The 26,840-nt window shown below is 39.3% G+C and overlaps 1 protein-coding gene across 1 annotated transcript; it reads right to left on the bottom strand.

Moving 5' to 3' along the window:
- Positions 1-1,509: 1,509 nt before the first annotated feature.
- On the bottom strand, positions 1,510-26,713 carry SLC39A6 (solute carrier family 39 member 6). The gene is made up of 10 exons (XM_082416085.1): positions 26,574-26,713; positions 23,832-24,545; positions 22,163-22,346; positions 21,141-21,310; positions 20,196-20,414; positions 9,651-9,756; positions 6,549-6,926; positions 5,369-5,449; positions 3,540-3,730; positions 1,510-2,765 (listed from the first exon to the last, which is right to left on the bottom strand). Exons 2-10 carry the CDS (start codon positions 24,534-24,536, stop codon positions 2,613-2,615), a joined length of 2,187 nt encoding a protein of 728 aa, XP_082272211.1. The 5' UTR covers positions 24,537-24,545; positions 26,574-26,713; the 3' UTR covers positions 1,510-2,612.
- Positions 26,714-26,840: the final 127 nt, after the last annotated feature.

The following is a 26,840-nucleotide window of genomic DNA, read 5'->3' as shown; positions in this document are numbered from 1 at the left end:
AGTCACTGTGGGAAATGTTATGGCGGCTCTTCAAAAAATTAAACATAGAATTACCATATGATCCAGCAATTCCACTTCTGTGTATATACCTCCCAATGAATTGAAAGCAGGGAAACAGATATTTGTACTTATGTTCATAGTAGCGAATCTGCAACTAAAGCCAAATGCTTAGCCAGATGCTGTTCCATCTTCCCAGCATGGTTTTGTATCAAGATTACACTAACCTCAATTAACATGATGAACATTCTTTTTTTCTTACCCCAGAATCTATTTGGATAAACGTGTTACTTGAAGTTTTGGTAAAACTCACAGCAAAAGGGTGTTATTTTGAGGGAGGTTGGAGACAACTGTGATGTGGTGAGCATTTTCTTTTAACAGTTACTGATTCTCAATTTTTCCTTGAGTGGACATTTATTTTTCCAGAAAAAATCCATAAAAATTTCAAATAGTTTGTTTTAATGATTGCTTGAATCTACCATACCTCTATTTATGTCTCCTTTTTCATTCAAGATATTATTTGTGCCTTTTCATTTTCTATCAGTCTGATAAGTTTCTCCCCCCGCAAAGGATCAGCCTTTGGTTCATATTCTACAGTTCCTGCATTTTCCTCTAATCTCCATTCTCTCCCACAGGGAGCCATGGGAACCAACTACTTAAATCTTCTACATACTCACTAGTGAGTTCAAACTGGAGTGGGAAGTAAGGCTGCTATCATCCTGTTTTCTGGGCTGGTCCAGCACACCTTCCACCTTCAGAATCCGTGTGAAAGAAGTAGGTACAAGTCTGTGTTTCCAAAACTCCTGGAGGAACATTCCAATGATTCCAGAATTTCATCTTGCACTGATCCAGCAGTGGCATTAGGGTAGGTCTGTGGGTTTCTGAAGCAGAGTAATCATTCAGCCCGAGAAGGAGATGCCTCATCTCATCCTTTCAGGCACCCCCCCTAATCCAAGTAATTCTCATTACTCATTCCTCTTTCACTTGGTTTGGGGAATAGAAATGCTGGTCCAATTGTCTTTCAGTAGGTGGGCTGTATGGTCTTGTCCAGTTGTTCTTGATTCTCCTTAGAATGTAGGGCATTAGTGTTACTTTTCAAGCTTAGGCTCTGGTGTTTGTTTTTTGGTTTTTTTTTTTTCAAGTTAGGGACAGCTTGGAACAAACTGTGGACCAATATTTTCTGAAGTGCCCTTTGTGATAAACAATTTAAAAATTGAATAAGGCCACCCAATACAATAATATAAATGTGTTGATAAGTATATATAATCTGGATTATACTTAAGAAAATCAGACATCTCAAATTCATAGAAATAGAAAGTAGAATGGTGGTCACCAGGGGTTGTGGGGAGAAGGAAACAGAGTTGTTTAGTGGGTATAGTTTCAGTTTTGCAAGGTGAAAAAGTTTTGGAGATCAATTGCATAACAATGTGAATATACGTGAAATTATTGAGCTGTATGCTTAAAAATGGTTAAGATGGTAAAAAAAAAGAAAAGAAAATCAGATATCTGATATCAAGCTGACACAGGGAATTTATTTTGTAGAAAAGCAACATCTAGAGAATGCCATACAACCCTAGTACATCTAAAGTACTACACATAAAAATGACAATTGCTCATAACAACAACATTGAAGCACTGAAAGATACCAAAGAACTTTCTGAATCCAAGAAGTCAAATTATAACCAGTATGGTCTTAATGTCCTAATATATATCAAAATTCTAATATGCTGACATGTGGTAAACCAGATAACCAGAACATCCAGTAATGTAACTTGGGTGACACATAAGTTAACCTGGGATATCCAAGTCTTTTGACAATACATAAACTTGCTCATACTCATCTGGTGTACATCCACACAAATATTTTAAAATTCCAATTTCTTGGTCAAGTGATATATTTTGCTTGAGTTTATTAAATACATTTAGATGTCTCTATTATACAAAGTTAAATGTACAACTAAATTAGTAAAAAGTGCTGAGATTTTATGGGAACATTAATACTCTGACAAAAATGTTTATCAATGTACTCTATACTCAATATTGCTTTTTTTCATTTAAATCTAAATTTTTCCCTTCTATTTTTAAACCAGTTTTGTGATTTTTTAATATGAAACCTATGCCTTCTCAATTTATACAGTTTCTTCTCTTTTTTCCCTTATTTCTTAGCTTAAATTCAGTTTAAGCTTTATTGGTATCTTAGGCTTCATGTGTATTCTTACTCCTAAACACCAGCAGTTCTTCAGAGGCCTAAAATCCAGCATGGGAATTACTATATTAAATTAGTTCTAGAAAACGCATTAAAGACATTTTTTTCTGAAATATACAGAACATGTCATGCCAAATCTCTTGTTTATACCATAAACCGGTAATATTGGTAAATTGCACATATAGCTTACATTCCCCAAATAGAATAACTTAAATATTAAACGTACCTTTATGTTACCACCATAACTGACCTTATAAGCATAACAAATGGCAATATTCAATACAAAAATCACAAAATCCACTAACCGTAAATGCGACATATCACAGCATACTAACTCATCTCCCTATGACCTACTCAAACTGTAGACAGCAAACTATAGCTTTAAGCTACTCTAGCATTTATACCCTAATTAGAAATTTATACGAAACACAATTTTATGTTCAAATATGGAAATAAGCAACATAATTCCAAATCCCAAAAGTATCCCAGCATTCTGTAAAAAGAAATATCCCCAGCGGCTACATCCATGGTCACTAGCATCATTGTGCAGCATCTCAGGTACCTTAAAAAAAAAAGAGCAACCTTTAAGTTTCCAGAACCACAGATTAGTTTTTAGAAGAATTTGCAGGACAGCTTTATATGTAGCTGGATATATTATGAGTCAATTCTCTAAAACATGACCACATATACATACTGACTCTAGCTAATAATAATGTCACACAGCATTTTCTAACAGTTTAATTAACAATGATTATTCATGGTCTGCTCAGCAAGTCAAAATTTTTATTGGTCCAGTTTGCTCCACTGTAAAATGGAGAGCTACATTGATTATCCTGCTTACTGTCTGTATCTGTACAAAACATGTGGCTCGCTTGAAATTCAGAGATATGGAAGCCTTACATCATATAAAATATAATTTTAGCAATAAGATTGGCTGAGATTGTTAGGTGGATTTTGGTGACAAAAAGATGACTCCTTTGTCCATTAATAAGAAACCTTTAAGCATTCTGAAGTATACACAGTTCGCCAACAGTATGTGGCTTGTGCTAGGTTTCCTACATGTCTATAGACAATTCAATGCCTAATTACTGAAACTCTCCTCTCAAAAAGACACATCAGAAGGGGGTAGATATATTTGTGTATCCTGATACACATTAGGCAGGACAAAGATGTGCTTGTGAGCAACAATCCAAAAAGATAAAACCATCAAGGACTTATAGTTTATATGCTACTTTGTCGGGCATAGAATCACTTCTCACTGCAACCATATTTAATCTAAACCCTTTTAAAAATGGTTTCATTGAACATTTTCTCTACTGACTTCTTAAAAACTTACCATATCAACCAGAGCAACATACATGAATAAGCCTGCAGTAAGTGCAAATATCCACATAGAAACATTTTCAGCATAATGACCAATGAAAATTCCTGTTGCCATTCCGAGATACGCCAGCATGGCTGACAGAGCATTATAAAGAACAGCCTGCTTAACAGTCATGCCAGCCTTTAGTAAAACAGCAAAGTCACCTTTAACAGAAAACAAAAAAAGGAGATAAGGTAATTAAAAAATCATTTTTAAGATACATACGCAAAATACTTTCCAGATTTAAGAAATTCTCCAGGGCTCCCCTGGTGGCACAGTGGTTGAGAATCCGCCTCCCAACGCAGGAGACATGGGTTCGATCCCTGGTCCGGGAAGATCTCACATGCTGCAGAGCAGCTAAGCCCATGTGCCACAACTACTGAGCCTGTGCTCCAGAGCCTGCAAGCCGCAACTACTGAGCCCACGTGCCACAACTACTGAGCCCGCGTGCTGCAACTACTGAAGTCCGTGTGCCTAGAGCCTGTGCTCCACAACAAGAGAAGCCACCGCAATGAGAAGCCTGCGCACCACAACGAAGAGTAGCCCCCGCTCGATGCAACTAGAGAAAGCCCGAGTGCAGCAACGAAGACCCAATGCAGCCAAAAAAATCAATTAATTAATTAACTTAAATAAAAAAAAGAATTACTCAGGGCTAACAGTGTTAATCAGTGTAAATCACCCTAACAGCTTTATAAACTAAGATATCTTTTATCCAAAGTATTTCTTAAGGCTTCCACTTTGTCAATGAATGTCAATACTACAAATGTCAATCAGTACCAACTATTGTGCTCTTCCACTGTCTTCAAGGAGCTTTTAGCTGGCCACAAGGAGGAAGAGGGAGTAGAGAACACAAATGAAATGATCAGCAAATGATTAAGGAAATATATAATTAAGAGCTAAAGAGTCTAATGTTCTGGTTATAAAAGGAGAAAAAAATAAATTAAGATGAGAATAGCTGAGAGAGGCTTCCTGGAGCATGAAGGATCTAGAATGTGGAACATAGGGAATTCCCTGGCGGTCCAGTGGTTAGGACTCTGCATTTCCACTGCAGGGGGCCCAGGTTCAATCCCTGGTCGGGGAACTAAGATCCCACAAGCCACGTGGTGTGGCCAAAAATAAATAAATAAATAAATAAACAAACAAAAATAAAAATAGAATGCATAACACAGACCAGATGTTGAGGATTACAAGCATTGAGCATGAAGACAGGAGGCCGTCTAAATGGCAGAACACATGCCAAGGAACAAAAGTGAAAATGGCGTTACAGGTGTGTGCGAATATGCATCTATACGAAGAAAAACAAGGACACGAACTGGGAACCAGGACAACTTTGGGAAGGTTTTAAGTCCCAGTGACAGAGAAAAAGAATTCAAAACACTATTCATCAACTTCTCATTTCTTTAGCTCTAGTGAGTGAAATACTCTTTGTCAACTTCTGTCTGTTGATGGAAGACGATTCTTTAGATTCCTGTGGTCTTATTCATATTGTGCATATGAAGAAAACGATCACTGATGTCAGCAGTATGCTGGTATAGGAAGATATCTGGTAGGGGAAGAGGAAAAGAGAGGGGACCCAGGTATCTCTTTGGCAACCCCACACAGGCAATTGTGTAATTGTAATCACAGGGTTAGAATTCTGGCTGGGAACAAACTTGTCCTCAGTAAGAAAGAAAGCTGGCTAGGTTAGTAGACTTAGGAGAAGGCATAAATGAGGAAGCTTGCTGGAAACTATCATTAGCAAAAGCCAGGGACACTAAGACACTTTACCCACCTGGAAAATACCATTTGTAGGGTTCTCTTACCTAATTCATGAGGCAACTCATGACAAAACACAGCAACAGAAGTACTTAATCCACTCGATAAACCTTCAGTAAAAGCAGCACCTGTGTAAAATTCATTGCATTACTTTGTGGGTGTGTATTTTTAAAATCTTAACAGCATACATAATGAGGTAAAAGAAATAAAATATATTCTGGTTGTGAATAAACAGAACTTTCTCAACTGCACTCTGTACCTTCTTCATAAGTAATCTTAGATTACATTCAATTAGGTTTAAATTTCCCAAAGGAGCACAAGCAGATACGATTGAGAAGGGAAGGTTCCACTATGCCTTAGAGTGATTAAATGATCTTATACAAACCTGAGAAGTAAATTGCTACCACATAAAACACTTACTTAAAAATACGAAACAAACTGATTTAAAAGGTTTAGGGAAACACCCTCAGCAGTCAAGAGTACAAATATGTTTCCTGGCCTCAGAGGAATTCACTATATGATTAGACCACCATGTCCAAGCATTTGCACATCCTCCTTTGTCGCTTATGCTGTGCACAGTGCAGAGAAGGTAGAGCACCAAGCTCCCAGGGAGCCAGGCTGGGCTACAAAACTACACTGCCTCCTTGGCAAGTGGTTCACCTTGCCAGGCCTGGGCTACCTAATCTGTACTTATTTCCACGGTTCCTCCCAGCACTAAGTTACTACAATTTTTAAGTATTTCTATTACCTCTCAGTTGTGGCACAACAATTTAATAGCAAAAAAATCTATAATTCTTCTTTGGGTAGAGATTAGTAATTAAACTTATCAGATATATGAAGATTCCTTTAGCATAAAAGAAAAGATGGTGGAAGTATTTTACTTTAATAAATACTGTTTATATTGCAGATAAGGGAACTCAAGTGTATTTGGAAAAAAAAAAAAAAAAACCTCACATGTGCTCCAAACACCTTAGAGCCTGAGCCTGCAAATTAAAACAACTTTTGGTAGTTACAATTTAGATAAAGGGCCAAGCACATTTTCTAGCACTTAAACTAACATTTATCGAGTACTTCATTGTCAAAGCAGCCAAAAAATAAATAACAGTTTGATAATCTTAGAAGTCAATAGCCTTATCAAACCAACCTATTCCTTGTTAAAATAAGACTGGTACTTTCATTTGACATTTTCAGAGTCAACCAACAAGGGACAGATACGTAGATATATACCAATTGCTAGGCCATCGCTGAAATTGTGCAGGCCGTCCCCCATGATCACCATCCACGCCAGTGTGGCAATGCCGGCATCCTTCAGCTCCTCCCGAGAGTAGCGCTGACTGTGACTGTGTGGGTGGTGGTTTTGGTGGTGGTGGTGATGGAGAATATGATGGTAGTCATGATGGTGGTGAACGAGGTCATCTGACTGGCCAAGTGTATCATGGAAATGCGAATGGCATTTATTCTTGCACCCTCTGGGTACGTATTCATTGTAAACTTCCTGTGGATGAGCATGAGCTATCATGACCTCCTCTTCTTCCAAGATTGCTGGCTGTTGAGAATCAAAGTGGGAGGGCTCTTGTGAGTCAGCTCGCAAATAGCCTTCAGGTCCTAGGTGTAAACAGAAAGGACGTTGGGACAAAGTCAAATGGCTTTGTTAATGTGCATGGACACATTGCAAATATCTCCACTGACAAAGTCAACAAAAGATCTTAAAACATGGCAACTCTCTCACACAGACCTGGCAGAACTAGACATTAGAGTATTGTTGATGAAAAACATCAGTAGGTAAATGATCTCATGTACTAAGAATGGATTTTTTTTTTTAATTTATTTATTTATGTATTTATTTTTGGCTGTTTTGTGTCTTCGTTTCTGTGCGAGGGCTTTCTCCAGTTGTGGCAAGCGGGGGCCGCTCCTCATCGCGGTGCACGGGCCTCTCACTATTGTGGCCTCTCTTGTTGCGGAGCACAGGCTCCAGACACGCAGGCTCAGTAATTGTGGCTCACGGGCCTAGCCGCTCTGCGGCATGTGGGATCTTCCCAGACCAGGGCTCGAACCCGTGTCCCCTGCATTAGCAGGCAGATTCTCAACCACTGCGCCACCAGGGAAGCCCAAGAAAGGATTTTAAATGTTAACTTTCAGTAACTACCCCCAGATCCTCCCTTAATTTCTTCTGCCTCCTTATGTTTTTAAAGATGATTTTTTTCCAATTATAAAAGAAGTATATGCTTACTTTATAAAAATATTTCATTTTTGATATTTAAAATATTTAAGAAAAATATTCCAGAAAAATACTGAAAATTGGAAATAAAAAACATGTATAATTCTGTCATCTGAGTTCCTCTCTTTCAAAATTCAAGGAAAAACAGAAGAGGGGAATTCCCTGGCAGTCCAGTAGTTAGAACTCGGTGCTTTCACTGCCGAGGGCCTGGGTTCAATACCTGGTCGGGGAACTAAGATCCCTGCAAGCCGTGTGGCATGGCCAAAAAAAAAAAAAAAAGAAAAAACAGAAGAATCTGAAATACCATCATCACCAAGAAACATTTGTTATCTATCTGTGTAAAATAAATTGCAACAATAAGGTTTTGTTTTATCTTTTTTATACATTGGTATCAACTTTCTTGGGAGCATTCCCGATACTGTGGCCCAATTCTAGAATAGCTGTTTCCTCTCATCATTATAAATTTCACTGGAGCCCATTACAAAGGTTGAAGACAGAAGAGATGCAGGAAGACGAATGAGAGTATTCACCTGCTCTTTAGAGAAAAGCAACATGCTGGAAAATAAAGGGTGGACAGGAAATCTTACAAATAACTTGGTAGCAACAATAAAGTTCTTCTTCCTCCTTAGTCAGCAACTATATATTGAGTATCTGCTCTGGGCCAGGCACTTGCCCAGATACTGGGACAAAGTGGGTCAGCACAAAGTCTCTGCCTTCGAGAAGCTTATGTTCTTGTGGGGAGATAGCCACTTAACAAAGAAATACATGTATAAATAAGGTAATCTAAGGCATTGGAACGCATAGGAAGAAAACAGAAAAGGGTAACCTGAAGGAGAGTGACTGGGAGACCTTTGTATTCAGGTGATCAGGGAAGACCTCTGAGGACGAGATGTCTGAGTTGAGATTGGAATGATAGGGGGAATTTATATGAAGACCTGGGAGAACAGTACTCCGAACTGAAGAAACACTGAGTGCCAGGCCCTGAGACAGACCTGGTGTGCTCACAGGATGAAAAGGAGGCCAGTGAGGCTGGACAGGGCAAACCATCGGGGAGAGTAGAGGGCAGGGCAGGAGCTCGAAGGTTGTTGTAAGGCGTTTCGTTTAAAATTTTAATTTTAACTGAGTCTGTCCAACAAGAAATGCCAAGCTAACAAGTTACAGGAAACAGTAACTTTACAGTGGAGAAACATGGTAGACACAACGTTAGCCAAGTGATCAAAATTAACACCACCTGTGTGTGACAGAGAGCATCCTGTCGGGTGGCACACCATGTCACTGAAAAGGATGCAATACCACTTCGTGGTATTCCTGCCCAAACTGATCAGCCTAATGTGAAAACATTAGACAAACCCAAAATGAGGGGCAATGAGATGCAACATTTGATCCTGAATTGTACTCTGGGCCATTTCTTTTCCTTTTAGGGGTTGGGGGAGTATAAAGAAATTATTAAGACAATTGGAAAAACACGAAAAAGGTCTATAGACTAGAAAATGGCATTGTATCAGCTTTAATTTCCTGATTTTGATCACTGAACTGTGATTACAAGGGAATGAATGTCCTTTTTCTTAGGAAACATAAACTTAAGTATTTTGAGGTAAAGAAGCATCATGTTTGTAACTTATTCTCAAATGGTTTAGAAAAAAAATGTGTATGTATATATACAGAGAGAAAGAATGATAAATGTAGGTAAAATAACTGGGGAATATAAGAAAGGGGTACAGGAATTCTTTGTACTATTCTTGGAACATTTCTCTAAGTCTGAATTTACCTCAAAATAAAAAATTAGAGAAAAAGGAGATGTAAATATATATAGAAATAACCAACTCACTGGCAATGAAAAGAAAGTATGAGTTAAAAAAAAAGAGCGGGTGGGGGGTGGTGGTGGAGGAGGAATTCCCTGGCGGTCCAGTGGTTAGGGCTCAGCACTTTCACTGCTGGGGCCTAGGTTCGATCCCTAGCCGGGGAACTAAGATCCCATAAGCCACGTGGTGCAGTCAAAAAAAAAAGGGGGTGGGGGTGGAATATGGTTCCCCCTCTTCCAGACAGTCCAGGTTGCCTGCAAATCACAGAGCACTGAATTCCCTCCAGCTCTCAGATTTATAAGGACTTACGATCATCTGCGTCTACTTTCTCCTCATTTGCTGACAGTTGAGATTCATACTGGGACAACTGCTTCTTAATCTCCACATCATCATCATTTTCAGGTTTTTTCTGATTCTACAATAGCAAGGAAAAGCAATACTTTAAAATAGGTGGTTTGCTTATACATACATCTTTAGGTAAACAGTTAAGCAAAAGATTTCATCGAAAAAGACAGCAGAGTAACAGACTTCTAATGGAATAAACCCCATCTAAAGGCAGGGCCTGTACTTAACTTGCATAGCACCTAGTAGTTTGTTTTAGGCATAAACTGTGCGGAAAGGTAAAGAATTAGTGCTTCAGTAATATGAAAGAAAAATTACACACTCATCTTTCTGAATGTCCCCCTAGGTCACACAGTCTAAATTTGGTCTTATGCAAACAGCACTGCATCCCCTGGGAGCTTGTTAGAAATGCACAGTCTCAGGCAACACCCCAGACCTAATGGATTAGAATGGGGATTTTAACTAGATCTCCAGGTGACTCATACACCCATTAAAGCTGAGCTCTGCCTCAGGCCATTGATTTAGAACCAGATAGAGGCATGTCCTCCAGAAATTTAGTGATCTGCTAACCAATTGCTTAGTTTCCTCCAATGCCTCTTTTGGACACTGAAACCCCATACTTTCCACACTTTTTATAAATTAAAACTATACTGTGATATCGATATGTATTTGTTATAAAACTAAAATATTTTTCGGGTAGTAAAACACCATTAACAAGCTTTTCTCTTTTTAAACAAATCTCTATTAGTTAGCCTTGAATTTATCACTAGGTTTTTTAACCAACTGAATACTATACTTGAGATATTGTCCATATCTCAGAGCCCAAGAATAAAGGTCACTGTTTGAACAACGGTGCCTGTTTATTACTACTTACATAGAATATTCAAGATAATGAAAACTGTCACAAAAATAATAGATTTCTTATTTGCAGTATCTTTTGAATATGACTTAATAATCACCATACCTGAGATTTCATTCTAGCTCTAACAGTATATAAAATATCTGTACCTTCTTAGGTTATAAGTTTTTAAAGGCAAGCACAGACAAATCTTTATACCTACCTCTAGCAAAATGCCTTAAACACAGAGAAAGTACTTAAATATTTGTGAAAATAAGTGAATTCATGATATTTTAAATTACTTCAGTTGATGCTTTATTTGTTTGCCAATGATTATCTGTAGGACATAGACTTTTTAAGCAATTCTTTCATTCCCTAAGTATTAAGAGCCTGTAATGTTCCCTGCGCTGAATGGTGGCAATACATCAATATATCGTAAAACAAGATACACATAGTCCTTGTTCCCAAGGAAGCTTATCACCCACAGGGAGGGAGGCTTTACACAGGTAATGATTATACAATTCTCTGACTGAAATTTTTGATATATTTTACAAAGGAAAAATACACAGTATTATGAGAGCATATATATATAAGAGCATATAACAAACATTTAAACAAATCCCTCTGCCTGCTCTCCTCTGCATTAGGACAACAAAATAATGTAAACAGGCCAGTTAGGAGGCAACTACTATCACCCAGGGAAGTCTGGCATGGACCAGAATGACAGCAAGGAAGATGGAGAGAAATGAATAATTTCATTTCTGGATACATTTAATAAAACTAGGTTGGATATAAGGATGAGGGAGACAGAGATGATTCTCTGGTTTCCAGCATGAGCAAGAAACCTGAGAATCCAGTAGAAAGAAAGTTTGACATGGAACCATTATAACCATCTAACTACACCAAGTATGCGATTTAACCCTAATCTGAATGTAGAGATTTCAGAGCGACATATATGGAAGGTAACCTAAAACTATGACATATAGAATTTTCCAGGAGTGCAGGATGGATGTCTTAAGGGAAATCTTAGGTAAAATGTTCTGTTATGGGTCTGAAGAGCTCCCAATACTTGCCATATAATGAATAGTTTTTTTCTTTTTGAGAGAACCAAATGAGATTAAAAGCTGTTATGTAAGTTCCACTAAGATCTGGATGCCCTTGAAAAAAGAGAAACTAAATATTTTCTAAAAAGGAAGAGGGGAGGAACCAAGATAGCAGAGAAGAAGGACGTACTCTCACTCCCTCTTGTGAGAACACCAGAATAACAACTAGCTGCTGGACAATCATCAACAGGAAGACACTGGAACTCACCAAAATAGATACCCCACATCCAAAGACAAAGGAGAAGCCACAATGAGACGGTAAGAGGGGCGCAATCACAGTAAACTCAACTCCCATAACTGCTGGGTGGGTGACTCACAGACTGGAGAACACTTGTACCATAGAAGTCCACTCACTGGAGTGAAGGTTCTGAGCCCCACATCAGGCTTCCCAACCTGGGGGTCCGGCAATGGGAGGAGAAATTCCTAGAGAATCAGACTTTGAAGCTTAGTGGGATTTGATTGCAGGACTTTGACAGGACTGGGAGAAACAAGAGACTGCACTCTTGGAAGGCACACACAAAGTAGTGTGCACATCGGGACCAAGGGGAACGAGCAGTGACCGCATAGGAGACTGAACCAGACGTACCTGCTAGTGTTGGAGGGTATCCTGCAGAGGCGGGGGGTGGCTGTGGCTCACCTTGGGGACAAGGACACTGGCAGCATAAGATGTGGGAAATACTCCTTGGCGTGAGCCCTACCAGAGTCTGTCATTAGCCCCACCAAAGAGCCCAGGCAGGCTACAGTGTTGGGTTGCCTCAGGCCAAACAACCAACAGGGAGGGAACCCAGCCCCACCCATCAGCAGTCAAGCAGATTAAAGTTTTACTGAGCTCTGCCCACCAGAGCAACAGTCAGCTCTACCCACCACCAGTCCCTCCCATCAGGAAACTTACACAAGCCTCTTAGATAGCCTCATCCACCAGAGGGCAGACAGCAGAAGCAAGAAGAACTACAATCCTGCAGCCTGTGGAAAAAAAACCACATTCACAGAAAGATAGACAAGATGAAAACGCAGAGGGCTATGTACCAGATGAAGGAACAAGATAAAACCAAAGAAAAACAACTAAATGAAGTGGAGATAGGCAACCTTCCAGAAAAAGAATTCAGAATAATGAGAGTGAAGATGATCCAGGACCTCAGAAAAAGAATGGAGGCAAAGATCGAGAAGATGCAAGAAATGTTTAACAAAGACCTAGAAGAATTAAAGAACAAAGAAACAGAGATGAACAATACAATAACTGAAATGAAAACTACACAAGAAGGAATCAATAACAGAATAAATGAGGCAGAAGAACGGATAAGTGACCTGGAAGACAGAATGGTGGAATTCACTGCTGCAGAAGAGAATAAACAAAAAAGAATGAAAAGAAATGGAGACAGTCCAAGAGACCTCTGGGACAACATTAAACGCAACAACATTCACATTATAGGGGTCCCAGAAGGAGAAGAGAGAGAGAAAGGACCCGAGAAAATACTGAAGAGATTGTATTTGAAAACTTCCCTAACATGGGAAAGGAAAGAGCCACCCAAGTCCAGGAAGCGCAGCGACTCCCATACAGGATAAACCCAAGGAGAAACACACTGAGACACACAGTAATCAAATTGGCAAAAACTAAACACAAAGAAAAATTATTGAAAGCAGCAAGGGAAAAATGACAAATAACATACAAGGGAACTCCCATAAGGTTAACAGCTGATTTCTCAGCAGAAACTCTACAAGCCAGAAGGGAGTGGCATGATATACTTAAAGTGATGACAGGGAAGAACCTACAACCAAGATTACTCTACCCGGCAAGGATCTCATTCAGATTTGATGGAGAAATCAAAAGCTTTACAGACAAGCAAAAGCTAAGAGAATTCAGCACCACCAAACCAGCTCTACAACAAATGCTAAAGGAACTTCTCTAAGTGGGAAACACAAGAGAAGAAAACGACCTACAAAAACAAACCCAAAACAATTAAAAAAATGGTCATAGGAACATACATATCAATAATTAACTTAAACGTGAATGGATTAAATGCTCCAACCAAAAGACACAGGCTTGCTGAATGGATACAAAAACAAGACCCATATATATGCTGTTGACAAGAGACCCACTTCAGACCTAGAGGCACATATAGACTGAAAGTGAGGGGATGGAAAAAGATATTCCATGCAAATGGAAAGCAAAAGAAAGCTGGAGTAGCAATACTCATATCAGATAAAATAGACTTTAAAATAAAGAATGTTACAAGAGACAAGGAAGGACACTACATAATGATCAAGGGATCAATCCAAGGAGAAGATATAACAATCATAAATATATATGCACCCAACATAGGAGCACCTCAATATATAAGGCAACTTCTAACAGCTATAAAAGAGGAAATTAACAGTAACACAATAATAGTGAGGGACTTTAACACCTCACTTACACAAATGGACAGATCATCCAAAATGAAAATAAATAAGGAAACAGAAGCTTTAAATGACACAACAGACCAGATAGATTTAATTCATATTTATAGGACATTCCATCCAAAAACAGCAGATTACACTTTCTTCTCAAGTGCACACAGAACATTCTCCAGGATAGATCACATCTTGGGTCACAAATCAAGCCTCACTAAACTTAAGAAAACTGAAATCATATCAAGCATCCTTTCTGACCACAATGCTATGAGATTAGAAATGAATTGCAGGGAAAAAAAAAAACAAAACACAAACACATGGAGGCTAAACAATACGTTACTAAATAACCAAGAGATCACTGAAGAAATCAAAGGGGAAATCAAAAAATACCTAGAGACAAATGACAATGAAAACACGACGATCCAAAACGTATGGGTTGCAGCAAAAGTAGTTCTAAGAGGGAAGTTTATAGCTATACAAGCCTACCTCAAGAAACAAGAAAAATCTCAAATAAACAATCTAACCTTACACCTAAAGGAACTACAGAAAGAAGAACAAACAAAACCCAAAGTTATCAGGAGGAAAGAATTCATAAAGATCAGAGCAGAAATAAATGAAATAGAAACAAAGAAAACAATAGCAAACATCAATAAAACTAAAAGCTGGTTCTTTGAGAAGATAAACAAAATGGATAAACCAATAGCCAGACGCATCAAGAAAAAGAGGGAGAGGACTCAAATCAATAAAATTAGAAATGAAAAAGGAGAAGTTACAACAGACACCACAGAAATACAAAGCATCCTAAGAGACTACTGCAAGCAACTCTATGCCAATAAAATGGACAACCTGGAAGAAATGGACAAATCCTTAGAAAGGTATAACCTTCCAAGACTGAACCAGGAAGAAATAGAAAATATGAACAGACCAATCACAAGTAATGAAATTGAAACTGTGATTAAAAATCTTCCAACAAACAGAAGTCCAGGACCAGATGGCTTCACAGGTGAATTCTATCAAACATTTAGAGAAGAGCTGACACCCATCCTTCTCAAACTCTTCCAAACAATTGCAGAGGAAGGAACACTCCCAAACTCATTCTATGAGGTCACCATCACTCTGATACCAAAACCAGACAAAGATACTACAAAAAAAGAAAATTACAGACCAATGTCACTGATGAATATAGATGCAAAGATCCTCAACAAAACACTAGCAAACAGAATCCAACAACACATTAAAAGGATCATACACCATGATCAAGTGGGATTTATCACAGGGATGCAAAGATTCTTCAATATATGCAAATCAATCAATGTGATACACCATATTAACAAACTGAAGAATAAAAACCATATGATGATCTCAATAGATGCAGAAAAAGCTTTTGACAAAATTCAACATCCATTTATGATAAAAACTCTCCAGAAAGTGGGCATAGGGGGCACCTACCTCAACATAATAAAGGCCATATATGACAAACCCACAGCAAACATCATTCTCAATGGTGAAAAACTGGAAGCATTTCCTCTAAGATCAGGAACGAGACAAGGATATCCACTCTCACCACTATTGTTCAACATAGTTTTGGAAGTCCTAGCCACAGTAATCAGAGAGGAAAAAGAAATAAAAGGAATACAAATTGGAAAAGAAGAAGTAAAACTGTCACTGTTTGCAGATGACATGACACTATACATAGAGAATCCTAAAAATGCCACCAGAAAACTATTAGAGCTAATCAATGAATTTGGTAAAGTTGCAGGATACAAAATTAATGCACAGAAATATCTTGCATTCCTATACACTAATGATGAAAAACCTGAAAGAGAAATTATGGAAACACTCCCGTTTACCATTGCAACAAAAAGAATAAAATACCTAGGAATAAACCTACCTAGGGAGACAAAAGACCTGTATGCAGAAAACTGTAAGACACTGATGAAAGAAATCAAAGATGATACCAACAGATGGAGAGATATACCATGTTCTTGGATTGGAAGAATCAATATTGTGAAAATGACTATACTACCCAAAGCAATCTACAGATTCAATGCAATCCCGATCAAATTACCAATGGCATTTTGTACGGAACTAGAACAAAAAATCTTAAAATTCGTATGGAGACACAAAAGACCCCGAATAGCCAAAGCAGTCTTGAGGGAAAAAAACGGAGCGGGAGGAATCAGACACCCTGACTTCAGACTATACTACAAAGCTACAGTAATCAAGACAATATGGTACTGGCACAAAAACAGAAACATAGATCGATGGAACAAGATAGAAAGCCCAGAGATAAACCCACGACCCTATGGTCAACTAATCTATGAAAAAGGAGGCAAGGATATACAATGGAGAAAAAGCAGTCTCTTCAATAAGTGGTGCTGGGAAAACTGGACAGCTATATGTAAAAGAATGGAATTAGAACACTCTCTAACACCACACACAAAAATAAACTCAAAATGGATTAGAGACCTAAATGTAAGACCGGACACTATAAAACTCTTAGAGGAAAACATAGGAAGAACACTCTTTGACATTAATCACAGCAAGATCTTTTTTGATCCACCTCCTAGAGTAATGGAAATAAAACCAAAAATAAACAAATGGGACCTAATGAAACTTCAAAGGTTTTGCACAGCAAAGGAAACCATAAACAAGACGAAAAGACAACCCTCAGAATGGGAGAAAATATTTGCAAACGAATCAATGGACAAAGGATTAAGCTCCAAAATATATAGACAGCTCATGCAGCTCAATATTAAAGAAACAAACAACCCAATTGAAAAATGGGCAGAAGACCTAACTAGACATTTCTCCAAAGACATACACATGGCCAAGAAGCACATGAAAAGCTGCTCAACATCACTAATTATTAGAGAAATGCAAATCAAAACTACAATGAGGTATCACCCACCTTACACCAGTTAGAATGGGCATCATCAGAAAATCTAGAAATAACAAATGCTGGAGAGGGTGTGGAGAAAAGGGAACCCTCTTGCACTGTTGGTGGGAATGTAAATTGATACAGCCACTATGGAGAACAGTATGGAGGTTCCTTAAAAAACTAAAAATAGAATTACCATATGACCCAGCAATCCAACCACTGGGCATATACCCAGAGAAAGCCATAATTCAAAGACACATGCACCCCAATGTTCATTGCAGCACTATTTACAATAGTCAGGTCATGGAAGCAACCTAAATGTCCGTCGACAGACGAATGGAGAAAGAAGTTGTGGTACATATATACAATGGAATGTTACTCAGCCATAAAAAGGAACGAAATTGAGTCATTTGTTGAGACACGGATGGACCCAGAGACTGTCATACAGAGTGAAGTAAGTCAGAAAGACAAAAACAAATATCGTATATTAACGCATGTATGTGGAACCTAGAAAAATGGTACAGATGAACCGGTTTGCAGGGCAGAAGTTGAGACACAGATGTAGATAACAAACGTATGGACACCAAGGGGGGAAAGCCGCGGGGGTGTGGGGGTGGTGGTGTGCTGAATTGGGCGATTGGGATTGACATGTATACACTGATGTGTATAAAATTGATGACTAATAAGAACCTGCTGTATAAAAAAATAAATAAAATTTAAAAATTAAAAAAAAAAATAAATAAAAATTAAAAAAAATAAAAGGAAGAGAACATGTAATGTTTGCAGAACTCCTGTGGGAAGTCTTTGTCTAGAAATTATGCTTATTTGCCATTTAATGTTTCTTATACATGTAACAAACATTTACCAATCATCTATTATGTGCCAGACACTATTCTAGGCACTGGAGATACAGCAGTAAAGAAGACAGAGAGGTCCTGGCTCTTAAGAACTTACATTTTAGTAGAAACTATTTTAGAACAGAGATTATCAAACTTCTTTGACTACAGTTCACAGTAATATATGTAATAAACACAGAGTAATATATGGAATATACTGTAATATCATGGTTGCATTTAAAAACATTGGTCGTGACACAAGATTTATTTCACAATTCACAAATGATTAATTTGAGTCTAAAAAATACTGTTCTGTATTAAACAACAGAGAGCCTACCTCTTAGAGTCCCATGTTAGAGTGCCAGATGAATATAAGGCAACCTTTAGGTAAAACTTGAAAATTAAATTGAAATTAGAATGCTAAATAAATTATGGCATTTGACATAGAAACACAATAACACAAATAAACACAAACAACCCCTCCCAAAAAAAACCCCTAAAAATGATCTTTTTTTTTTTTTAAGGTGAGAATAATCCCAGAGAATGCAAAGAAGTTTGGATATAGTCTCAAACCCATCCAAGTGAAGCAACAGGGACAACAGGAACACAGAAGATGACTTCCTGGATTAAGAACGAGTAAGCTATTGTTATTTCACTTCTTCCCTGTAAACTGAGGTTCAGTAAAGGTTCAAAATTTGCAATTTGAGATTTTAGTGAAGGTAAAATCCATAAGGGCAAATATTCACAGGATGGAGGAGGCCACTCTTCTCTTCACACATGCACTTGATTCCCAAAGTGAGCTCTGTGCTCAGCAAGAATCAACTATGTTGGTTTTCAAGCCTCTTCATGCCAGCTATACCTGTTATTGCAATTGCACAATTTAATTACATATTACTCAAACTATGAAATGATGGTGAGAATAGTTACTTCCATGAAAACTTAAGTTGAAAGCTTCTGAAAGATTCAAAGGCAAGTTGTTAAAAAAGAAAAAAAGGCTATTAAATTACATAAGGCACTAAAAATAGAATTACCATATGACCCAGCAATCCTATTCCTGGGCATATACCCAGAGAAAATCGTAATTCAAAAAGACATATGCACCCCAATGTTCACTGCAGCACTTCACAATAGCCAGGTCATGGAAGCAACCTAAATGCCCATTGACAGACGAATGGATAAAGAAGATGTGGTACATATATACAATGGAATATTACTCAGCTGTAAAAAGGAACGAAACTGGGTCATTTGTAGAGGTGTGGATGGACCTAGAGACTGTCATACAGAGTGAAGAAAGTCAGAAAGAGAAAAACAAATATCATATATTAATGCCTATATGTGGAATCTAGCAAAATGGTACAGATGAACCAGTTAACAAGGCAGAAACAGAGACAGATGTAGAGAACAAACATATGGACAGTAAGGGGGGAAAAAGGGGGTGCAGGAGGGGGTGGGATGAACTGGGAGATTGGGCTTGACATATATACACTAATATGTATAAAATAGATAACTAATAAGAACGTGCTGTGTAAGAAAAATAAATAAAATTAAAAAAAAATTACATAAGGCAATCACTGTATAAAATTTTTTATATTTCCAAAAATCTAGATTCTACACTTAAAATAGCTTTACAAGTATGTAACCTCTTGCTCAATTTTAGAGAAACCAAAATTGGAAATTTAGATGAAGCAGCATGGCGGTAGAGAAAAAAATGATCACACAGAACTCCAACTCAAAGAAAAGTTTGGTCAACATCAAATGACAAGAATATGAGTACACAAACATCCAAGATGTGTACATGTCATTTTTAAGAGTCCCCATGAGGACAGTCTTTTGACTCGTTTGCCCAGTCACATCAGATAGGAAGAGGCAGATAACCACAGGCAACTCCAAATATATTTTTACCAGAAATAGAGAGCCTACTGTTCAGCTTCACACTGTCTTCTGGTGGCAATTTGCAAAGGGCAAGTCTGTGAAAGTCACATAGTCTTTCAAACAAAACATAATATTCAGCTACTGCATGAGTAATTTAAAAGTTAATCCATGATACTTTTTGCTTAAGCCACTTTATTGAGGTATAATTGACATATAAAAAGCTGTACATATTTAATGTATACGACTCAGTGAGTTTTGGGATAAGTATATACCCATGAAACCATTGCCACCATCAATGCCATAATCACGATGCTTCTCATCTTCAAGGCCCTGTGTGTGCCTTGTTTGGTGATTTGTATAGATATTTACCCTTGCCTTTCTTATGGTCTTGTGACTTTGAAGGGAGTACTGAAGATAGAGAACTCCAGGGTTATAAAGATACAGAACTGCTCTCCATGAGTGCTTCTGGGAACAAAAAGGTACTGAACCCCCTCACAAATGAAGATCATACACCCTGGACAAGCCCAGTTTAGTTCAAGTACTGCTCTAAATAAATGTCCAATGCATAGTAAGTATTCAGAATACTTTTACCTTTTTCTTCTTATCTTTAAATTGCTTGATCAATGTGAGGACATGTTCAACAAGAAACATGAAATACAAGCCTCCCAGAGCTGTCAGACCTTTCCATGTGGAATCAAAATAGGTACTTTCTTCTATGTTTTGAGAAGAGAGATGGCTGAAAAGCGGTCCTCTCTTCATTTCCATTGCTGGTTCTTCATGGCTGTGACTATGGTGATGACTTGCATGAGACTAAAGGCAAAATAATATGGATTTTATAAATTCAGTAGTTTCACACGTCAGAAAAATTGGCTAAGATAATTAACATCAAATTTGAAATTATTCAGAATTAGGCAATTAATGCGATACTTCGGAATGAGGGGAAGTTTAGGATATTAAAAATAAAATGACCAACAAGCAGCAGCGATCTAGAGCTTAAGGTATGTAATGTACGATGGCACTTAGTAGAGTGGATCTGTTCAATGTAAAGACAGACACATTCCCCAATGACCCTCATAACATACAGGTAGTGGGTATTTCCAGTGTTTTCCCATGGCCACAAATAAGAGGGAACTGCAAAACTTAATAGGCATATAGTGTCTATTGCTTATACTCCCAGCTGAAAAGCCCCTACCACAGTCGTCAGTGTGCTTATAAGAAGCCCAGTCTGGGTAATGGGCCCTGGCAGGTACCCGAGATCCAGGTGCACTGCCCCAGTGGCTTGCAGCTGAGTGCAATAGGAACTTCTGCCACTGGGTGTGAGGGAACCAGGTGTGGTGCACACTAACAGAGGTGAGACGGGGGGGGGGGGGGGTCACAGGGTATGCCCCACGCACGTGCTCCTAGAAACCAAATTTCCAGCCTTTTATACATATCAATACAAAGCACAAACCAAAAGTACACACACACACATATATATATATACACACACATATATTTAATGTTGAATACACTAATGGGATAAATTACTGTACTTACATGTGGAAGAAGGTGTAAAAAAGCATCACCACTCAGTGTCCCCACAGCCAATGCCACAAGGAAACTCAGAAGAAACTTGAAAAACACCCGATTCATGAGAGGCACTAAGATAACACCCAGTAAAGACAGGAAACTGATGACAGAAATGGCTATAAAGCCACCAACCCAGGCTGTCAAACAAAACAGAGCAAAGGAAAAAGTAAACAATTGATAACCTTTAAAAGAGAGACTGTGGAGCGGCTTAAGGCAACTTGTAAAAGCAGGGGAGCTAAAAAAATACAAACTCAGTGGAATAGGACCGTGGTAACAGAGCAATAACCAAGAAATTCGATCAAATGAACAATGTGACTGAACCCTCCAGGGAAAGGGCATAAACCTAGTGGAAAATTCTTCAGCTAGGGGTGAAGGGAGGGGAAGACATGGTTACCAAGGATGAACTCTAGCTCACTTGGGAACTGAGCTTTCAGACTCCCATAACAGTTAAATTATGAGAGAGAAGAGGAAAAAGTTAGGAACGGAAGGAAGGAAGGAAAGAAGGAGGAAAGAAAGGAGTAAGAAAAGGAAACTGGGAATTCAATAATTTCCTCAGTGAACAAAGCAATTAGCTCTTCATTATAGTTTCTGAGCAATGCAACTTACACTATAGCAGAGCATATCCTGATTTCATCTATTAATAAGAATGTATGAGAATTAGGCTCCTAAACAGCAGAGATGAACTCTGAGCATCCTCCAAACAGTATGACAACATATAAAGATCCCAAATTTTGAATGACCCTGACATATCCTGTGGGAGGACCTCAGACAAGTTATGATCTAAATTTTATTTTCTCGTTTTTGTTTGTTTTGTTTGTTTTAAGGGTAAGGCTTACACACTTGCTTTCTTCACATTCAAGGCAGAGAACAGTTAAGATGATATATTTGGAATTACGCTGAAAAATGAATAGGTTGATGTAAATATAAGGAAAAGTACAACATAAATGTATCTATTGGAAATGATTTTTACACAAAAAAGGCAATTTTACCTATTTGTAAAGAATACGTCTTTGGAGGGATTTCAGCTTTCTTTTCACTCGCTGTATGAATCAGACATGATCTAGTATCAATCTGATTGATGATGGCTGGGCAGAGATAGTTGAACTCGGTGGCATTCAGTGGAACCTGGATGCCCATGCCATGAGATGTAAGCAGCTTTGATGCATTGAAACACTGAAGAAAAGGAAACAGCGAAATCACCAAAAGGTATTCCCATTAGCGAATCCAAAAAAGCTGTTTGATGACACAACACCCTTTTCTTACTGAAGGTACCTACTTCTTTATTTAAGTTAAGGTAAATCAAAATCAACTTTAGTTTTAAGTACTTTGGAACTTGCCTCAAGCTACCTGGAGATACTACGTCACAGGGGTGATTTCCCATCTCTTCCACCTATTTCTTCTTGGGAGAAGCAGTCACATCACCAGTCACCTTGGGAGAAAGCCTCAAGGGGAAAAAACTTGAGGATAAATGGACATTCACAAGCCTGTTAACTCATTGTATAAACCTATTAAGGAAATGAGCTTTAATTTCGAGACAGGTTCACTAGAGATTGAGAAATATGTTGTTCTAGTACTAACGCTACCCTACCTGGTCTAAACAAGCCCAAGACATGTCACTCTTCCAGCAACAACTGTAATTGCAAAACTTAGCTCAGTTCTGTCTACATACTTGGCAAAGTAATGCTCCACAATGAGAGAATATTAAATTATGTCGATTACTCTTGCGAAGGACAAAGCTGGTTAATAAAATAAACCTGTACCGGAGGCTGTTGTTTCAAAAATTTAATTAGATGACAAGCTTAGTTTGAAGAGACTCTCCTCTGGGGAATGTAAGCTCCCCCTTCTCACCAAGAAAACTGGTGGTAGCACCTGTTTCTCATCTTCTCTAAAGGTATTTTAAACTCCCACAAATCTTGGCCAATACTACTCAGAACAAACTTTATCACTAGTGTCGCTATGGGAATGACCATTAGTAGGATTATCCCAGAATTAGTAAATCATGTGACGGTTTGAATGAAGTACTTAAGTTTTGCCTATTAATGTATACCAACTAACTCCTTGTTGTTGACATCTCTCAGCCAAAGCAAATTGTGTACAGTCTGGAAGTCTAGTCTAGGAAAAAAACACATGAACTCAGAAGGTCACTGCCCAGACTTCTCACGTGTCCAGCATATCGCTGCTATTCCAGTCACTCCACAGGTCACTGTGATCCCTCTGCCAAGGAGGCGAAGCTGCCCTTCCCGCATTCTTCAGCTCTTCCAACCACACCTTTCCCTAAAACAGGGATTCTAACTCCTGCTCTTTCGACCTTCCAGTTTCTGTGTTTTAATTAATAGGATTCTCCTTTAAAGATTTTCTCCAGATATAATTTTGATATCTGCTTTCTACACTTACTTTAAATTCTATATTAGAAAATGGTTTCAGCAGGCAGCACTATTCTTACCAAAGAACTACCCCCCACAAGTTTTGTATCAGGGATGTTTACAACATAGTAGGGACACTTTGAGCTAAGTGCCTTGCTGAGAGAGTAGAAATTCCCCTTTCAATGAACTCACCACTTTATTTTTATTTTAAACTCCTTACAACTGAGATAGAATGGCAATGACAGGACAGACAAGCAGGCATATCGATTAAAATAATGAACAGCACTCATCTTACCTCCTGAGTATTTTCATTTGTGCTTCTGGAATACATAAAGCCTTTTCTGGGCTCACTCACAGATTCATTTGTTTTCCTACTAGCCAGCCAGGTCGCCCAGCTCTTTTCTGTGACACTGGGTAGAGTGGAACTGCTCACACCTTTGGGGAGAAGTTTTCCATGTTTTGGAGTTTCTATGGTCTCTAGAAAGTGAGTTCCTTCAGAGACAGCATTATACACAGTTGAGGTCACTTCACTAGCACCAGCGCCATCCTTGATTAAAACATTCCTTTTACCATTGGCATGTTCTGATCGATGAGGTCCTTTCCCCTGGCTGTTTCTAGGCTCTTTACTTGAACTATCAGAGTCATGGTCTGGGCAAAGAGCTTTTCGATTTTTACTGGAAGCAGCGTGACTATGGTGAGAGTGATGCTCGTGGTCATGGTGTATATGGATTCTCTTAATCTTATCTATGCCTATATTCTGAAGCAATTTTCTGAACCCTTCAATTGACAAGGAATTATTTTCTCCATAGCGATGGAAAAGCTGCTGTAGATGATGCTGCCGTGTGGTAACTGCCAAGTCAACATTAATGCCAGATTCCCAATTCGGAATAATTTTCTCAGTGGTCTGAGGGAAAGCAGTGGCTGGTCCTACTTCATGAAGGGGATTTGTGACTGACAGAACGAAGGTCAGGATCAAGATCACTGATAAATTCCTCGCCATTGCACCTTCCTAAAGAAGACAGAAAAAAAAAATCCTTGCCTTCACTTCCAAAACAATTTGAATTAAGAAATCCTATGCTGAAAACTGATGTCTAATCAAATAATCAAGTTTTACAGAGCATCATCTAGTGTGATCAGTGTAGTAAAACAAAAGAAAAAAAAAACTGGAGTCCTAGGCTCTACCCCTGCATTGCTAAAGCATGGGAAACAATTGGAGAGCAGCTGAGTGCTAAGACTCTGTAATTAGCACTGTAAATGCAACAGTAATTCAGAGACTGGAGGGGTCCAGGTGGCCACAGCCACACTGGCAACTTCTTATTGCTTCGAACAACGATTTAAAACAAAAGAAAATCCAACTAACTACCTCCACCACCACCACCGTCATTTCATAGAACAATCTTTCAACATCAAAAAAAGCAGAAATGGGGCTTCCCTGGTGGTGCAGTGGTTGGGAGTCTGCCTGCTAATGCGGGGGACACGGGTTCGAGCCCTGATCTGGGAGGATCCCACATGCCGCGGAGCAATTACGCCCGTGAGCCACAACTGCTGAGCCTGCGCGTCTGGAGCCTGTGCTCCGCAACAAGAGAGGCCACGATAGTGAGAGGCCCGCGCACCGCGATGAAGAGTGGCCCCCGCTTGCCACAACTAGAGAAAGCCCTCGCACAGAAACGAAGACTCAACACAGCCGAAAATAAATAAATAAATAAATAAATTTAAAAAAAGAAAAAAAAAAGTCAAAGAAACAGATCCAACACGGAATCACAATTGGCTCTAAAAAAAAAAAAAAAAAGCAAAAATGGCAATCTCAGAGTAAGCCGCATTAAAAAATTTTTTCTTAAACTATACGCAAATCACTTTAAGGCTTCTCTCCTGAAATCCCACTCTTCAAGGGCACCCAATTCTGCCAGTTTCTTGTGAATCCTTCATGCATACTCAGGCAGATGTGTGCCTTAACCACACAAACAGGATCTTTTTTTTCCCCCCTCAACAAATGACATCTTTCCATGTCAGTACATATAAAGGGATCACATTCTATGGAATGACTGCAGTTTTTAAGTAAATTAAACTTCATAAAAAACTATGTTGCTCTTATATTGCTATAAACCAGTGAAAATTTTGTCAGACTATTACTCATCCATACAATAGTGTTTGGAACCAAAGGCCTATGCTCCAAAGAGGAGTTAGGAATCCAGTTGAGCATTGAATTCAGTTAAGGAGAGGAAGGTATAGTCCAGATAAGCGGATAGACTAATATCTCAGGACCCAGCCAGCAGATGTCCAGCACCAATGATGGGTAGTGATCATGACCAAATTCATCTGCCTCCAGTGAAAGACGCAGTTGTCGGGCTCTGGAGTGAGACAGCAAGGGCGAGAGAGGCAACCTAGCTCTACCACTTTCAGCTGTTCTTCCTTGGACCCACTGGTAATACCCATTTTATAGGGTGACTGAGAAAACCACATGAATGGATGTATGTGGAAGTGCTCCAAACACTGTCAGCAGTGTTGCACAACTGCTGCTTACCATACTGTGGAAAATGGAAGTACGCACTACCATGGGGCTAGACTCCTGAAAGAACAATCCTTGGGACCTGAAGTTTTAATAGGCAGAAGAGAACCATTAAGAAATCATTCGCCAAAGAGAGGAGAGGAGCGAGATGCGTGGGGACAACACAGACGAATGGCTCAAGGGCAGCCCCGTGCCTTTCTCCACGGAGGATGCTTAGGGCGGTCCCGGACCTGCCGGCGGATCTCCGTCCCCGCAAGTCCGCGGGTGTTGGAGAAAAGAAAGCAGAAGGAAAGGGCCTGGAGAAACGGGTGAGTGGAGAAAACGGGAAAGAGGGCACAAAACTGTTTCTAAGGGCTATTTTTAAACACGACAGTACCTTTTTCGAAAATGAGATGAACAGGACAAACCGTTTCCTTACCGCGTTGGACCCCGAAGCCCATCTGTGGGATGGGAAACCCAACTGGAAGTCCGGCCTCGTCGGCCCGCGGGGTACCCCTCTCCGCCCGCCTCTCCCGGACCTGCGGGACTCACCTCTCCGCGGCCTCGCCGTCCCACGGCCCGGTCCCGCGCGCCGCTTCAGTTCCCGCCGGCGGTCCGGAGGGCTCGGAACCGGCCCGTGCTTCTCTCCCTAAAAACCGCTACACGGCACGGAGAAGCGGCGGTCTCATCGGCCCGGCCGCCCCTCGGTCGGGGTACCGCCGCGCAGACACCGGGAAGCAGCGCCCCACGCGCCGTAGCCTCCCGGGAGCAGGAGGACAATTACTAATTACCGCCGCGCGCAGCGCGCGGCCGGGAACC

The sequence above is a fragment of the Balaenoptera physalus genome (genome assembly GCF_965194825.1).
Source record: "Balaenoptera physalus genome assembly, chromosome: 12".
Lineage (NCBI taxonomy): Eukaryota > Metazoa > Chordata > Mammalia > Artiodactyla > Balaenopteridae > Balaenoptera > Balaenoptera physalus.
This window is presented reverse-complemented; position numbering and strand designations above follow the sequence as displayed.